The sequence below is a fragment of the Myzus persicae genome, unplaced genomic scaffold, assembly GCF_001856785.1.
Source record: "Myzus persicae strain clone G006 unplaced genomic scaffold, MPER_G0061.0, whole genome shotgun sequence".
In the NCBI taxonomy this organism is placed as follows: domain Eukaryota; kingdom Metazoa; phylum Arthropoda; class Insecta; order Hemiptera; family Aphididae; genus Myzus; species Myzus persicae.
This window is the reverse complement of record NW_019101427.1, coordinates 286,525-304,699: the sequence shown is the minus strand read 5'-3', so window position 1 is coordinate 304,699 and position 18,175 is coordinate 286,525. Positions and strand designations below refer to the sequence as shown.

At 27.2% G+C, this 18,175-nt stretch overlaps 1 protein-coding gene across 6 annotated transcripts in view; it reads left to right on the top strand.

Moving 5' to 3' along the window:
• Nucleotides 1-18,175, top strand: part of LOC111029040 (aryl hydrocarbon receptor nuclear translocator homolog) — a 38,371-nt gene that overhangs the window by 18,013 nt on the left and 2,183 nt on the right. For 2 of the 6 annotated variants that reach the window (XM_022307867.1, XM_022307863.1), the window contains 7 exons: nt 1,544-1,621; nt 13,471-13,628; nt 16,929-17,101; nt 17,181-17,328; nt 17,407-17,634; nt 17,750-17,872; nt 17,951-18,109. In XM_022307867.1, coding sequence (XP_022163559.1) covers nt 1,544-1,621; nt 13,471-13,628; nt 16,929-17,101; nt 17,181-17,328; nt 17,407-17,634; nt 17,750-17,872; nt 17,951-18,109 — 1,067 coding nt within the window. Of the gene's footprint in view, nt 1-1,543; nt 1,622-10,979; nt 11,027-13,467; nt 13,629-16,928; nt 17,102-17,180; nt 17,329-17,406; nt 17,635-17,749; nt 17,873-17,950; nt 18,110-18,175 lie in introns of those variants that run through there. The other 4 variants (XM_022307865.1, XM_022307862.1, XM_022307864.1 and 1 more) reach the window with 3 other exon arrangements.

The following is an 18,175-nucleotide window of genomic DNA, read 5'->3' as shown; positions in this document are numbered from 1 at the left end:
TTAGTTCCGCTGAATCCTCTGCACCGCATTAGCCAATAGTTTTTCTCACATCACACATGTGTTAGTGTCACAGAATTCTGTATCATCTTCAGAAATCAAATAATATGGTTAGAAATATATTGCAAAATTATAGATTTCAGAAAAATCCTTTATAAAAGTACATAGTAGGATTTGACTTGACCTTCGTCCATATATCAAAGTAACCATTTCCTCGGCATGAGGTCTTAAAGCCAGGTGTTCTCTACTACAGGTGTCCCTTACCCTCGCAGACAATCGGGCCCCTGACATTTTTTTCTATCGTGTATTGACCTAAAAATGAAATCGCTTCTGACATTCCAATAATACTACAATAAGAAGTAATGTACCGAAAGGAAACGATTGTTAAATGGAAATAGTTTAAAGGTGTCTCGGAACTTGGAGGTTTTTCTTTGTAATTAGCATAACAATGTACTACGCCATGAGGATAATAATAATTTTTCAATAAACTAAATAAAATAAAATGATCCTTCATAATTTGTTTGTAATGTTATACAATTCATTATTTTCTTTGTATAATATGATTAATGTTGTTTCACATTCTCAGAATGGTGAAAAATTCTTTGAATTTAGTATAACATGTAAGTTTATAACACGATGTTTTCATTGTTGAATGATAAAGAATTCTAGCAAAAAAAAAAATATCCAGAGAATCTATGTTCGTATTATAATAATACTAAGCTGTAATATGCTGTACATACATATTAGGTTATAGCATATATTTATTACGATCACCAATTTTTTTAAGTCTATAATATATAAAAATAATATAAAATGGTACCAACTGTAATAAGTTATTTATTAGAAATTGGTACTCCTTGTTTTATTAATTTCATGATTCGTTTTAGTTTTTATGAAAACTGAAAACATTTAATTTTTATATCGTCAGTAAATACTATTTTCAAACGTTCCATAACCAATTCTACGAAACGTCATACTTTTTTTAAAAATGTATTGTTCTTAAATATTAAATTTGACTGAAACGAGAAAGAGGGTCATCCCCAAAGTCGTCTTTAAAAAAAGTGCTATTCATTTTAATAGCTTAATTTTCTATTAAAACAATTTCTATTATAAATAATTTTTAAGAAAATTTAAGTGTTGAATCTGGCTGTAAACTCCTGAACACTGCAGTTTGAATGAATAAGAATAATTATATTGTTCTTATTAATTGTAATTATTATCCAAATTTTTTAAGATGCATAGTATTGAAGTATATATAGTAGGTGCACTATATAACATTATAATATTGTTTTCAGTAACAGTTTCTTATTTCTATACAAAATAAATGTTTGCACCTGTTGTTTTTTTGGTATTTATCAAGCACACATTAATTAATTTATGATAAATCATAAATATAATATAACAATTATTAGATGTGCTACTAGATTGTCAACACCTAAATAACCTATTTTCTGTATAACATTTTACCTGTATGTATACATATGTAATATTCTAATAACTAATAAGGTATAATATTTACTTAATTTTACTTATTATTTTGTTTCAGATCCGATGAAGAGGATTCTAGTCAGAAATATTCTAGAATGGAAGATGATAATATCCAAGACAAAGAAAGATTTGCCAGGTGAGTGTTTCACAAAATTGGTAAAAAAGAAATTAAAACTTGGTTTTTAGGGGCGGTTGTAAATTATGTATCATGCATTCATGCATAATATTAATATTAAATATATAGATACTCAATAATAATATATTATAGTGTTGGTGTAAAATATTATATACAATATCACTTTTAAGTTTTATTAATTCATTGATGATAAATATTAATATTAATTATTCACATATTTTATGAAAGTTACTAATAGTATCAAAAATATAACAATGGATTCAAATTTAAATGTATTGTATTTATCAATGTAAAATCAAAATAATATTATAATATTATAGTTTTAAGTTATTTCTAAAGAAAAGTGTTATGTTTACCAATTTTTTGTAATTGTAAATTAAAAATGTATACCAATTTATCAGTACTTTCAATTTAAAACTAGTCTAACAAATAATTAACTTCAGTAAGCTTAGCGTGTTATCTCTTACCTTGTTTAAAGAAAAAAAGATTGTTATCCCATCCCTTGAGTTAATATAGTTCAAGATTTTCCAGCCAGTTGTGTTGCATTTTATGACCTTATGGTAGGGGTAGAATTTAATTTTGTTGTACTCATTACAAAAGAATAATAAAAAAATAAAACAAAGGCTTAAAAATTAAAACAGTAAAAATTAAAGTAAAAAGAAGAAAATAAAATTACTACTCTGTGAAAAGAATGAACCTGCAGCCTTCCTTATCTACCTTCCTCACCCGTTCAATACTGTTTTCCAGATTTTGTATTATTTATTACACTTCTAAATTTGATTTACAAATTATACTGCCTATTATAATTGTATTATTAGTGGGTACTAGTTTTATTTTTAAACACATATTATATTGATTATCTATTTGATAAACTAATTTCGTATTCAATAAGTACCCGTGTGGCTATCATTGTAGTACCAATCATATATGTTTTTCAATTGTTTACATTATGAATATAAATTTATTAGATTATTAACTATAAGTACTGAGTTGATAAAATTGTATATTTAGGTTTTTCAGTATGATGTACACAAGTTTATTTTTCTGAAGACTGTGGTAGTAAAAAGTAAAAGATTCTAGCAATAAACATTTTAAAACATGTCTCTTTTGGATGTAAAACTAGCTCTTTTGATGAATCATTCTCTCTAAAATAATCTTTGTTATTTTAAAATACAAATCCTGATATGCACCTTCTTAGAAATGGTATGGCAAACATTCAAAAGTAATGATAAGTTAATGTTATAACAATAATAAGAGCTCCATTGAACTTGCTTTTACTTAAATTTCTTTAATTAATTTCCATAGTTGTGTTTTTCTTAAACTTTTGAAACCATTTTTTTAAAAAATTATTTCCTTTGGTTGTCATTGTTTTCTTATATACAAGAAACTACTGATCAAATTAAAAAAAATATCCTTCCAAACTATTTTATTGTGTTAGACTAAATTTCCCATTGATCAACTATAAAAGTAAAACAAATTGTATGTGATTAAACATCTTTGGATGATAAACCCATCTTAACATCCAAATGGTAAGCTTCTATCAAAAGTTGAGTACACCAAATTGTCTATGCTCATCTTATCCTTTCTACAATTTCAACGTTTGAATTCATTTTCAGTTGTATGTTCATCGATTTACAACCTAGTTTTCTTCAGAATTGTTTGTAGTACTAACAATGATAAAGTATATAAGTGAAAAAAAAAAAATCTGCAATACTAAAAATACCATATAGTTGAATTGTAATTGTATTGAATAATAATAAAATAAAAATGAATAAAAATATGTTGATTGAAGGATATTTTACTCAATTGTAATGAAATATGGACGTTTTCATATTGACACAATATTTTTGAAAATACAGTTATTATTTCTGTTCTTTTTTATATTCTTATTATTTATAAATATAAATAATGCTATTCAAAGAGAAAATAAATAAGTGTATCATAAATTATTAAATAAATGTTATTTAAAGTTAGTCAAATATCAATAATATTTATGATTGTGACTCTAAATAATGAAAATATTATGACATCCGAACAATGTCTGTATTGTTAAATGCTAATTAGTTCGTCTCATGATTTGCAATGTAAATTATCCAATTAAACAGAGCAAACAATACACTTATTTTACGTGAATTCTAATACGCATTGACTAAAACCATCAATTTGTTTTTTTAAAAATCCAAGGCTAAAAAATAATTTTTACAATTAATTAAATAATTTTTAACATTTACTGTGGTATTATTTTTGACGATTATTTTCGATTTATTAAAGTAAAATTATTTACCTATATAATATTAATTGAAAATTATATTTACGTGTTTTAATTAAAATCTCACCCATTTCTTTATACAACTAAAAGTGGGTACCTACTGTAATACTGTATATGACGTCGTTATTCTCAATATACCTATATTTTTGTAAATAACTGAATATTTTATTTTAATTTGTAGATGTTTTTTCGTCTTTTAGTGCAGTGACCTCTATTTCTCAGTATTTACTATTTATTATCTCTCAAAATGTATATAGGTATGTAGTATGGATGATACTCTCAAGTTATAAATCACATTTAATAGAAAAATTTGGGTTGCACCTACATTTATTATATTTTGTTTTTATTGTGTAATAAACATTTATGTACTACACTTACATAGAAGTAAGTTTTAGGAAAAATGTTCCATTGTTCAATTCGCATTCCAACAGTGTCTGTTGTACAAATATACAATTATTTTTCTGTTTTATCAATGGTTATGCTTAATTAATTAAACATTATATAGTAAATTATCAAATCAAATTACTTTTTAAATACGTAAAAAAATTAATAGTGATTGCTGTTTTTAAAAAAAATGTTTGCTTAAGTATATCTTGTACTCTCTTTGCTCTTTTTATCAATCTGAAAAATAATTGCTTGATACATTGTCACACTCATATTTAATATGATGTCTAATGTCTTACAATAACTCACAACTTATCAAGTTGTTCATTCCGAATACCCAGTCAATTTAGGTATGGTATTTTATATTTGGAGCATATAGTGACGGAATGTATTGATTTGACTATGGTGTGTGTTTATATGTATTTTTTTTTACATAGGTAACTATTTTATATTTTGTCTTTGCCTTTTGCAGCAGTGAAACTGTTTTAATTCTCAACCTTGACGGTGGATTCTGGAACTAGTTGATACTTAGAAAGGTCATAAGTAGAAAATTCCCCATACTTTTTAAAATAATTGAAAAACCATAGCAAAAATTACCAAAAAAATGGAATTATTACGAGAACCAGTTAATGACAAAATCAATTTTGTTGTTTAGCTGTTATCCATATTTTGTAATTAAAAAATAAATACCTAACTGTACATTTAAATAATATTTATAATAGCACTTCATAGACATAATGTATTTTTAAAAATAATTTGGTTCGATCTATCCATGAATTATTATAATATTTTTATTATTATTAAAATCTTGAAAATTAAACTCATGGTTTTCATATCAGTTACCTTGCCACAGTTTTTTTATAAGCATCATTTTAAGTTAACATTTCTTCCAAATTACAGAAATATGTAAACTATTTTGTAGTTAAAAATTATTTTTTTTTTTAATTTAAATAACTAAGACTGGAGAAGTTAATACATGTACCTTCATACGTTTTTACCTAGATTTAAAAAAACCTAGCTTCTTACATTTTTTATAAGTGTTCAAAGTTTTCAATTTTGAAATAAATAACGATTTTTATAATTTTGGTGTAATTCAAAAACAATCATACAAACTTACGATATTCCACTTTTACTTAAATTATAGTTTTGTTCACACAGTTAAATTTTCAAAATATTTAGATTAATGTTCAATTTTTACCGTTGTCGGTAGACTCATTCGTTGGTAGCAACTATATTATAGTACCTAATATAATACAATAATATATGCGATTTGTTTTTTGATAAATTAGTCAGTATATTATAATATATAATATTGCTTGCGAATTACTATGCTTGCGTTTTTATTTTTAGTGCTTAAACAGGAATTTAAGACCGTTTACACGCTTCTACCACGTCTTTCCAACTGTCGCGCTTTTTGCTATTCCTATATCGTTAGGTTATCCTATCTCCACTTCCTTTGCATCCTTAGTCACTCTATCCAGTCACCATTGACAAGTTCTTCCTCTTGAGATTATGTACTACGTACATAATTAACTGAATTAATTTTTACAAATTAACTAATGAAATTGTTTTAAATTATTATTAAATATATTATTAACATTTTTTTACTCCTTTTGACATAATTTCCAACATTAAAAACACAATTTTTATTCTTGGGTTTCGGTTATTGTAATTATTGGTTATTACAATTTACTATTTTTAAAAATCAATATCTACCTTGCATGTAAAATATTAATGTTTAAAAATATTCGTAACTCGCTTTAAAATTTAAATATTATAAATAATAAGTTATAAAGTTGTATAATAGACCAATCGACTTTAATATTAAAGCTTACGAGTAACAACAATAGGTACCTACATCACAAAATTTGAACTTAAATTTGCAATGGAGTTCATTTGCTATACGAAAAGAAAAAATGCGGGTTTGACGTCCTCTTAAATCACACCAAATATAAAGTCATTATGTATTATTTAATTAAAAAAAATTTTTATTGTCTTTATTGTATACAATTTACTCGTGCTACCAATTACAATATTACTTCTTACAATATCTAAATAAATAAATACATTTCTGGGACTTATTTATAAATTATATTATTTATAGCAGACATTCTGCGCACTAAGATAGTAACTCTTGATTATTTTTGGAGGGCTGCTAGGACCAATGCGAGTGTTTTATCATTTATAAACTATCCATTATTAAAATGATATAAAAATAGAGCTCTTTTAAATTCTTTTTTTACAAAATAAAATATTTTAATTGAAATTTAATCCTTTTTCAATAATAAGTTCATATTCCTCCTAATACCTAACTAGCTGCCCGACCTCCCTCCGGAAGAAATTATTTTTTTATAATTTAATTTAAAAACATAAGACTATTTTTTGGCTACACAAATAATACAATGATTATAAAATAAAAAAAAGAAACATCGTTATCGGTGAATATATGAAAATAATTGGTAATTAGTTAATTATTATTATTATTATAATGAGGGTTCAAAACCGGTTTCCTTCGTCTCCAAAATCAAGTCAGATTCTTATATATAGAGATAGATTAGTATTTTCCAATGCATTATAATTTACTTTGCATCACCAGAAGCTTACAAATTATTAAAACCACCATGAGAATTAGGAAAGTATCATTTTTTTTTTTGAAGTGGGATTATTGTATAACATTTTTACATCGTTTTTCCTTCTATATTATCTTTAAAATTTTGAAATAAAAATCGTATTAGATATTTTAAATTTTTAAGTGTTAATAATAACAATACATGGATGGGTACATAATAGTAAAAGCAATAAAGTTAATTTTAATTTAGTCTCTAATCGAACAATATTGTGTCTGATAAGAAATAATCTCTAGGCCCCAAGGGTTCTTATTATAAGTAACCCGAAAACTATTATAATATAATAACTAGTGACACCTTTCAAAAATTGTTGTTGGTGTCTTACCTAACCCAAAGTATATAATCTGTTTATGATTTCTAACTGATGAAATGCGTTTAAAAGAAAATAAATCGATTATTTCAAATACCAGATAATGAATTGTGAAATATTATATGAAAGATTCTCAATATTATGAATTAATTCGTAATTTGTATTATTAATTTTGATGTCTGTGACAGCTTTATCAGTTTAGTGGTGTAGTAAATTGGCTGTGCGCGATTGGATTATGCTACAGTGGCAGTCATCCATATAGGTTATCCAATATTGTCCGTATTCCTCCCCAAATTCAACACTGTTTTTAAGTATTAAGTCACAATAATACTTGGTAATTCAAAAATGAATTAACTGTAGTTTCTATAATGACGTTTAATTGTATTTGTTTACAAATTCTAATATTTATAAGTTATATTAATACTTAATTTCAGTATCATACGATAATCAACGATATATTATGTTTATGTATGTGATACAATATTCTTGGCTCTAAAATCTTGTATATTATATAGATGTGTACACTTGTATATGCTGTAGTCTTTTAAGACACTTTTGAGCAAAACTTCGCTGAGAAGGTTAATTCGTTATATTATTCGAGCACGGAGACTGCTAATAAAGACGTGATTGTACACGAGCGTGCGCGCTCTCCCAAAACTTTTCTTCCTCGCTACCCGCAGTCTCGTCCGCATACTGTATTCATTAAAAACCACCCCAAGTTTATTCGTTGAACTTCAACTGAGTGTGTGTGTATGTATATATTTACTCTATGTATGTCTATGTAAACGACGTTACTACAGGGTCGCGGGGAGGGGGGTACTTGGTTTGTGAAAGTATATATTATTATCTCTTGCCCGAAATTATTATTCAACTTTCGTATAATAATTTCGCAATCATTAACAATTTTCTATTTCCCCTCCCATCATCGTATTTGACACAAAGATTATGCATGTATATAATATAATAATATAATAATAATAATATTTACCTACACGCATGCGTGTCTTTTGCAGTAGATAATATATATGTACCTATATTATATGAATTTTACATACAATGTATATATTCGATACCTATATCTTATGTAATGTATATATTTTCAATATTTTTAACCGAAACACCACCACACATTGGAACGAGAAAAACCGGAGCGCCAAATCAAGAGTACAGTTTAGAGAGGAGAGTTGAGTGACCCCCGTGGCGAACTATACAACAACAAGGCACATGCCTATACACATACACATAGTGAATATAAGCTGCTTGTGCATATAGCCGTGAGAAGAAGGCGCGCATCCCGCCCGCCGCCCGCCGCCTACCGGATGCTTGTCACGATTTTCCTGGGCGAGATCATCGCGCAACAGCCACCCCACCCCCGCGTCCACCGCGACCTAGGCTGGTGGCCCCCGCCGCAACGATATGATATTATTATATAAATAACCTTTCACCGTGATACACACAAACACACACACACATACACACATTCGCGCACGCGCACACGCACACGCACGGACTATCTCGCGGGGTATACGCGAAAACCGTAATAAACGCGCACGCAGGGTAGATATAGGTAATATACACAGACAGCAGTCGTGTGTGTGTTATTGTTATTTCCCCTTTACTTGAGAAAGTAACAATTTAAAAAATATATATGTCATCGAGAATCTGAAAATCTAATGAAAAATATTATATATTTAAATGCACAGTGTACTATGTAGGTTAAGTACAATATATTTTAATACATTTAGGTGTTATTGAATATTTACTATGTATAGTATGTAGAATAACACGTGGTATAATCGGATATTATTTCTTAGAAATTAATTGTACCTAATTATAAAATTCAGATTTAAAGTGCGATAAGATAGAATGTATATATAGTCATAAATCACATTCGTCACTTAATCTATTGTGTAATTAGCATATTAATGATTATTAAAGTTTATAGGCAACCGCATGTTTTTACTATAATAGTACACCAGAGCACAAACTATAATGTAAAATAGTATTGAAAATAAAACAAAATAAATATATTTTTTAATACCTAGAATCTAGATGTACCTATAATCTTATATTATATATATATATAAATAATAATTGAAGAAACCAATACAATTAACCTGCAGAATACCCGTTTTTAACATAACTAATGTAGCATTTTAAAATCTGAACAAAAAATATTTAGTAAGAAACTCAATATCTTATTTCATACTTATTACACTTATATTGTACCTATTTAAAACATTTGACCAAATAAAAGCTATTACATTTTTGGTTAAAAATAAAAAATGTATTTTTGCAATAAAATCATTTTAAGGTATTCTTATAATTGTTAGTTACCTATAGGTATGATATTGTGATATTTAGTTACAGTGACGCCCAGACAGGTAACCAAATACTACAACCGTATGTGCCCCCGAAGGATGGTGGGTGAAAATTAGTGGTGCCACTAGAAAGCTTATATAAACTATAATAATTAATTTTTGTGGACTTAAGTGATTTACTAATTTATTTAAATATTTAATCACTAGGGCACTAAGTATAAGTAATTTTGAAATATTTAATTAAAAATGTATTTTCGAATAAAAGTTTCGTGAGCATAATTGTAGAGCGCAGTGATAATTTTTTGTTTAAATAATACAATAGGGAGAGTGGATGTAAATATTTCTGTTGACTACATGTGCCCTCAAAATTCTTCTTTGCTCCACTTAAAAGCTGAATTCGTTTTTAGCATTATTATAATATCTCAGTATGGTAGACTGAAATTTATACATTATTGGCTGACCGAGTATATTAAGCATTTTATGAAAAATATAAGGTAGCTCTTCCAATAGTCATTTTTAAATGCATGTTTACATACTTCAACTTTATGTTGTATTATCTTGTTTTCAGGCTAGATTAAAATGTTCTTTTCATAGATTTTGCACGTATACATTTCTTGTAATATTATTATGTTTTAAATTACAATATCATATTATATTAACGAAAATGAGTGAATTCGTTAATTATTATCATATTTTACTATTACTTTTATTCTTTCAAGAACTATCAAAACTGCTTGTTTAGTTCCAATTACGAAGCAAAATTATTCGTGTTAAATGGTCGGTGAAATTGGTGTATCACAAATTAATTAAGGTGCTACTTAAACACATTAACATATTACCCAATTATATTTATATTTTAAAAACATTTCGTAAGTTTTCTTTTTACTATTTATTTTGAAAGAAATAATTATTTGTATAGAAGTATTACAATGTTTGCATACCTGCATGATTAGTGTATCTCAAGGATAAAATAGCAAAATGTTTAAATGCGTCACCAATGATAAACATATCTTAAAATAACAATAAATAAATAAAAATAAAATACATGTATACAAGAACAAGACAACTTCACTGCGTAACGTAAATTCTGCATAATATTATACAGGTATTCTCAATAAAAGTTGCAAGACATTTATAGTTTATATTTTATTGTTCACAAAAGTACAAAATAAAACAATATGAAAGACATACTTAATTTATCTATTAATTATAACATCATATAATGTTTAAACATGTAATAGCATTTTTATAGTAGTTATAATTGTTACAAAATTTACCACTGTATAGGTACGTCAAAACAATTAATTATGAATAATGTATGTAAATATAATAACCATAATTGATAACCAATATTTAGCTGATAAACAGTGACTAACCTGTAGTTGATAAATTAAAAAATATCGAATACTCGGAGTACCTACTACATTATATAATTAAAAATATGATATAGACAACCAATAGTATGTATACTAAACACCGGAACACTGTTAAAGGGTATGTACAGTATATTTTTTAGTTGAAATATAATATGGAGTCAAATAGTCAATATTCAATAGAAATCAGATATAATGCTTGTAAGGTAAAATAGGTGTCCCTCTAAGTAGATGAAGTGAAACGACGTTCTTTTAGTTTGCTTAGTATAGATTATGCATATTATTTATATATTTCTATTTTAAGAAATTTAGATAAATTATTAACAATCGTTGATTAGATATGTTGAAGAATGGAGGATTTAATATGTTGTTGTTTTAAGTAGATATGATTTAAATTAAATATTTAGAAAACACCACTCACATAACGTGTTCTCTTCGTATTAAATAGTTACAGTAATGTTATTTGAGATTAGTAGAACCAATTTTTTTTTTATTGATCCTTATTTCAGTAACTATGGCCATTGGTTAGAACCAATTTTATGTTATTAGCTTTAATATTAATATGAATAAACCTACTTATTATCAAACTTAATGGTTAAAACGTTATCCTTGTTTGTGCTTCGATTTTTTACGATGTTAAAACTTTAAAGCGAGTTATAGAATATGTAAAATTTAAAAATACACATGGCTCACTTGAAAATTCAAAAATCGTAAAAGATTGACCTACCAACACAGATAATGTTCTTATCATTCATTCTGGCACTTTTATTTTAAAGTTAACAACATACAATTGATTCTGATGAGTACAAACTTGATATATTTTACGTTTCTAAGATGGAGACAACCCATGCGGATATCCATCATCTAAATAAAAAATATTGTTACAATTTTGAATCAACAAATTATGCTGTCATAAAATTCTTTGTCGTATTATATTTCTACTATTAGTATTAATATTATTATCACATGTTAAATATTTTTATTGCATTGTATTAAAGATAAAAAAATGTATAATCTATAGGTTAGGTTTTCCATATAATTTTTAATCTATTACAAATAATACTTTGTGTATTCAAATATTAATTAATAGTATTTGAATATTTTAAACTGGGCTTTAAACATTACATTTTTATCAATTTTATTAGTGATTAGTCAATAAACTTACATTATTAAAAAGTCTTTTTAGATAACTGTTTATATATATATATGACCGTGCAATGTTACATACGATAAGTGGCCCACTGCCTACTGTCTCACTACCTTAAGCTGTTAGTTATTACCAACTATGAATGTTTTAGGTATCCACCACAAATATTGTATGGTTTAATGTTTTTATTCCTTTTCTTGAGTAAACTTATTGTTTTTTTATTTTGGTATGGTTATGTTAGAAGGTTACCAGTAACTTAATAACGTCATTCCTACATCTGATAATGTTTCTGAATTGGATACTTAGAAAGTCAGATATAATTTTAACCGTGTAGTTTCGAAATATTTTGGCAAAATGTAATGACTTTAAGTATTTAGTAAAACTTTTCACTAACTAAAATAACGTGTGTATTATATATTAATGAAATTAATGAAGAATAAATGCACAACGGTTTATTTAACGCATAACCCTTGTAGATATTGTACATACTTACTGCATTTCAATATTTTGGTATTCGTCAGTTTTACAAATATTAAAAACAGTGTGTTATATATAGTATATTTACATACGTCATTTTGATTTAATTGTTCATCTTAAATTAATTCAATAAGACAAATTTATTAGTAAACAACATTTTATTCAATGATTTGTGTTTTAATAAATCGTGGTATTTTACAATATTATTTAATATTTCATGTTTATCTTTAAAAATACCTAACTTATCGTTTTCTAATATTATAACATCATATCTATGCAAGATTGTTGTGATGATATAAAAGCAGTTCGGGTCTTAGGAGGTATGCAAGATATTGTAATATTATATTATACATTTATTGTATGTATATACTTTGTACAATTCCTATGATTTCATCTTTTCTAGATAATTAGCAATAATATGTAGGTAGACACATAAAGTAAAAGTTGTAAAAATCATAAATCATGGTAATAGTTAGCTCACTCTATGTTAATTAATTATTATATACCAAACACCTGTGATTAAACTCTAACTGGTCTTAATATTTATTTATATATTTAGGTAACATCATTGCTTAAGATATACAACAACTTTTGATTTCCAAAAATTCTACTAATTAAAACATATTTTGTCAACGGTATATAAAACCATTAAAAACCTGCATAAAAAAAAAAATGAATCAATAATAATTATGTTTTTGGTCAAACATCAAATTTAAACAATTGGTGTGTAATTTATTTTAACATTGAATAAACGTATATATTTCCGTAGATAAATATTTTTCAGGTTTCTTATTCTTAATAAAACCAATACTTACTTATATATATTATTAAACTACACAATTTTTTTTTACCATACATGATAATATTAAGAATGTGGTTTTATGACGATTTATGTATATCTTGCGAATTTTCTTTTCCTTTTCCATGTGAAATCACTGTAGGGAGAATCATTGCGAAATTGAGAGGCGGCGGCGGAACAAGATGACAGCGTACATCACGGAACTCTCGGACATGGTGCCGGCATGTCAGTCCCTAGCTCGGAAACCGGACAAACTCACCATACTCCGAATGGCTGTTAACCATATGAAAAGTCTCAGGGGTATGTATATTTAAAATATAAATGTGAATCAAACAAATGTTTTTAAACATTCATAAAAACTAACTAGTCAAAAAATACCATTTATAAATATTTTAGTTAATAAATATCTTAATTCCATTGGGTAAACAAATGAAAGTTTCGTACAAGGTTGATATATTATGTAAATTGAAAATTATACTTAGTATATGTCTTATATAGTTAGATATTTACTATTTTCTAATGATAGTAAATCATCTATACTCTATGGTCTTAGCACCGGTTCTCAACCTTACCTAGCAATATTATAGTTGAAAATAAAGAGAAAAAACAGCTTTGAAAGTCAAAAGTGAAAAATGAATCTAAAAAATTAACAATTAGTTCACTCGTGAGATAATTGTGGCTTGGAAAGTTTGGCAATGTCTGATTCAATTTGTAACAACTGGTTACGGAGGTCAGATTCTATATATAACCCGGTTTCGGTGTTTTCCTTTAGTAGCCGTATAAGCCGAAAATTCTGCCTTGCATAAATAATTGGTAAGGGTGGAACAATTGTTTGTCTACAACAAATTGTAAATAATTTTTTTTCATTCTCGTATGTGCCACTGAAATGAGCTCGTGGTGCTCAGGTTGGAAAGCGTTAGTCCATTGTGTATTCCAGTGGTGCTACTAATATTTTGGAAATATATATCAATTTTAAAAATTACTTCCAGGCCGCGTACATTATTTTACTCAGGATATTAATTGACAATAACAATATCCATTTAAAAAATATTATATTTAATCTTACAAATTACAATTTTTATTGTTGTATTTATTTATTATTTGATGTTATATTAACGTTTATGGGTGGAACCTCCCTGTTTCTAAGTAAAGAATTTAATTTAATAGAACTACAAAAAATACTATTTTTATTATTTTTAATTTGATATGTACAATTCAATTTTATCGTTGGTCGCACAAAATTTGTAAATTGGCATAGTGGGCACCGCTGGTATATACCATTAAATTATTACTTTTCTTTAGCTATCATGTTGATAATTGTATTAATATAGTGTATAAAAATATTATAAAACCTACATTTTAACCCCTTAATTCAAATAAAATAGACCAAAATGTATTAATCAACACAACTATACTACGTTAATACTATGTTATCTTAATAATGATGAAAAAATAGATTTAGTACCTTCTTCATCATAATAACCTTTTAATTTTCGTAAACTTTTGAATGGAATAAATTATTATTAATTTTATTTTAACAAATTGATTGTATTAGTCTTTTCTTGATGCAACTTCCCTTTATTCCTGTAATAATGCATTTTTATTTTTTCAAAATTCTATAATCATGTAGGTATAATATATCATTGTTATTTATATTTTAATTTTCGTTTATTTAATTCCCAGAGTAGTTTAATCCTCAACACTTCAATAGGAAGTATCAAATAACACTCACATATACACGTCGTGTATCTACTACCATCCTATAGATAATAACCTTGCTGAAAGGGCGCGTGAGAACTCGCAAATTCATCTCGGACAGCAAAAATGCTTTGTCGCAGGATGCGTGTTTCCTTTTTCCCTTTTCATTTATTTCCTTCCGCATAGGACAATGTGTGTCTGTGTGCTCTATCGTAGTCCATCTAATACCCCGAATTGCGAACGAGACCGCCATGAATTCAATTACAACATCTTCTTTTTCCTGTTCTCTGTGCGTGATTTTTTTTATTTTTCTATGGCGTTTATTTATTATTCATACGCTGTATTAACTATATGTTAATATTATACACAGTGTAAGTATTAGGAAATTATTTTCGCCGTATAGTGAAAACATTTTTTTTTACTCTATAGGTATCCGATAAGTTATACAACTATAATAATAGTTTATGCGTATATGCTCTGTTTGCAGTTTTTATTTTTCATCAGCGTTAATCGTCACGGTGCAATAGCATACAAATAATAAAATAAAATGTTGAATTTGCTAACTTAAGGCTACTTACTAAGTACCTACCTACCTAGTGTATTATTTGGTCTCCGGCAACTCTACTGGTATTGTTACAAGTGCCTATATAGTTTACGACTTTGAAAGATGTCAAACGGAGTACATATTATATGTTTTTACCAATACATATTGTACATTATACACACTGTATTGTTGGTTTAGAAAATACTTGTAAAAAACTACAGCAAAACTTGCTGATTGATTTAATCCTTCATCGCAAAGTGCTATTATTATTTATTTGTATATAAAAACTTCTTACATAAACATTGCCCGTGTTAGATGACTTAAATTTATATTTTATTTCCTCCACCTATAATGTTAAGAAATAAAGGAGTGGGGAAATAACCATCATATAAGTAGTTACAATAAAACAGTTTTATGGCCGTGTTTATAGCTTTTTAGTGGTCAATGATTATTTTTCACTCAATACCCTAGGTAGGTACATAGATATTTTCTTTTATCTTTATACCATCGTTTTTGTCATAATAACGGTTACCTCTTATACAGAGTACAAAACCGATTGTATTCAAATGGACGGTATGCGGATGACGAGAATGAGTATTGTCGCATTATAGGTGGCATATACGTTTGTTTGGAACCCGGTCAAGTCAAAGCCAGTTATATATTATTATTATTATTACTATTATGCTAGAAATAATGTATAATAATAATAATAATATTTAATATTCACCATGTTAAGCGTTATGTCTGCCTGCTAGCGGCATGGCTCTATTGTTTATTGTCACGTCCATTGTCAATTTCCTGTTTCACCCTTCGGTTTTTGACGTACTTTTATTTTATTTTACGGGCGAGATGTGAATGACAATGTTTTTTTTCTATTGCGCATTGCCAATTTTATGTCTGATTTGAAAAATAAAACTTATCATTTATAATTTATTAAACTAAAAACATGAATGTTGCATAAATTAACCAATATAAGATTAAGATATTTACATTAGGTTTTCAGCTGTAAATCATTTAATTATGACGTGTGTAATGGCTACTATAATTATGTGTAGCACAATATTGTAACATTCTAAGTAATTCTATATTGAACACTACAATATTAAAGTATCACACTTGCTACAATTTATTTATTATTAATTTATTATTTTACAATTGTTTTTAATTACAATATAATTGATTTTAAGTCAAATTTTGCTACTATTAATATCCTGTTTTTTGACTAGTGTAGTTTTTCTTTTAGGCATAATATTATATACTTATTGTTAACTCCTGAAACGTAAAAACGTATCTCATTAGGGCAAGAGCGTAAAGGTGGGTTTCCAATATATCCTATAAACTTGTCATATAAATTATAGGTACAGGTAACACAAACAATGATGGCACCTACAAACCTAGCTTTCTAACGGATCAAGAGCTTAAACATTTAATATTGGAAGCAGCTGATGGTTTTCTATTTGTTGTTACATGTGATACTGGTAGAGTTATATACGTTTCCGACTCTGTTGCACCAGTATTAAATTACTCACAAGTATGAATTTACCATTTAAACCTTAAAACAAGTTAAACAATTATTAATATTATTGTTATTATTTATATTATTTTTTTAGAATGACTGGTTAGGGACAAGTATGTTTGATCATTTACATCCCGAAGACGTAGAAAAAGTACGTGAACAACTATCTACACAAGAACCACAAAATTCAGGGCGTATATTAGATTTGAAAACTGGTACAGTGAAAAAAGAGGGTCATCAATGTAAGTCAAATTTAATTAATCTAAGCCGTTATTAATATTTTATTTCTATAATCACAATTGCAACTTAACTTATTGTAGCTTCAATGAGACTGTGCATGGGTTCTCGACGTGGGTTCATTTGTCGAATGAAGATCGGTAATAGTGGTGGTATGATGTCCAGTATATCGGGACATAATCTACACCAACGTCTTAAACAGCGTAATACATTAGGACCAACTCGAGATGGTAACGAATTTGCGGTCATCCACTGCACTGGCTACATAAAGAACTGGCCTCCATCTGGTCAGTTTGATCATCCATTATCTGGTATGATGTCGATCTGTCGTCTAATCACCTCGATGACACTTACCAATAATAGTCGAAAATCCCTCCATTTACAATTCTCATGATTAAATTGTTATATAAAATGTCATGTATATAGGTGTTCAAATTGAGAGAGCTGTTGAAGAAGATGGTACTCATTGTTGTTTAGTTGCTATTGGTCGGTTGCAAGTTACTTCCACTCCAAACACTACTGATTTAACCGGGTCTAATAGTAATGCTGGTAAAAACTAAAATTAATTTAAAGTATTAAAAGTATTTTTAAGGTCTACTAATTATTTATCTCAAAATGTTGTTTTAGAATTCATTTCTAGACATTCTATGGATGGTAAATTTACATTTGTTGATCAGCGTGTTACACATATACTTGGCTATAAGCCACAAGACCTTTTAAGCAAAACATGTTATGAGTTCTTTCATCCTGAAGACCAAACTCATATGAAAGAAAGTTTTGAACAAGGTACATTTCTATTCAACAACCTTGACGAATATAATTGTTTTTTAATTGTTGTTTGAAAATTTTTCA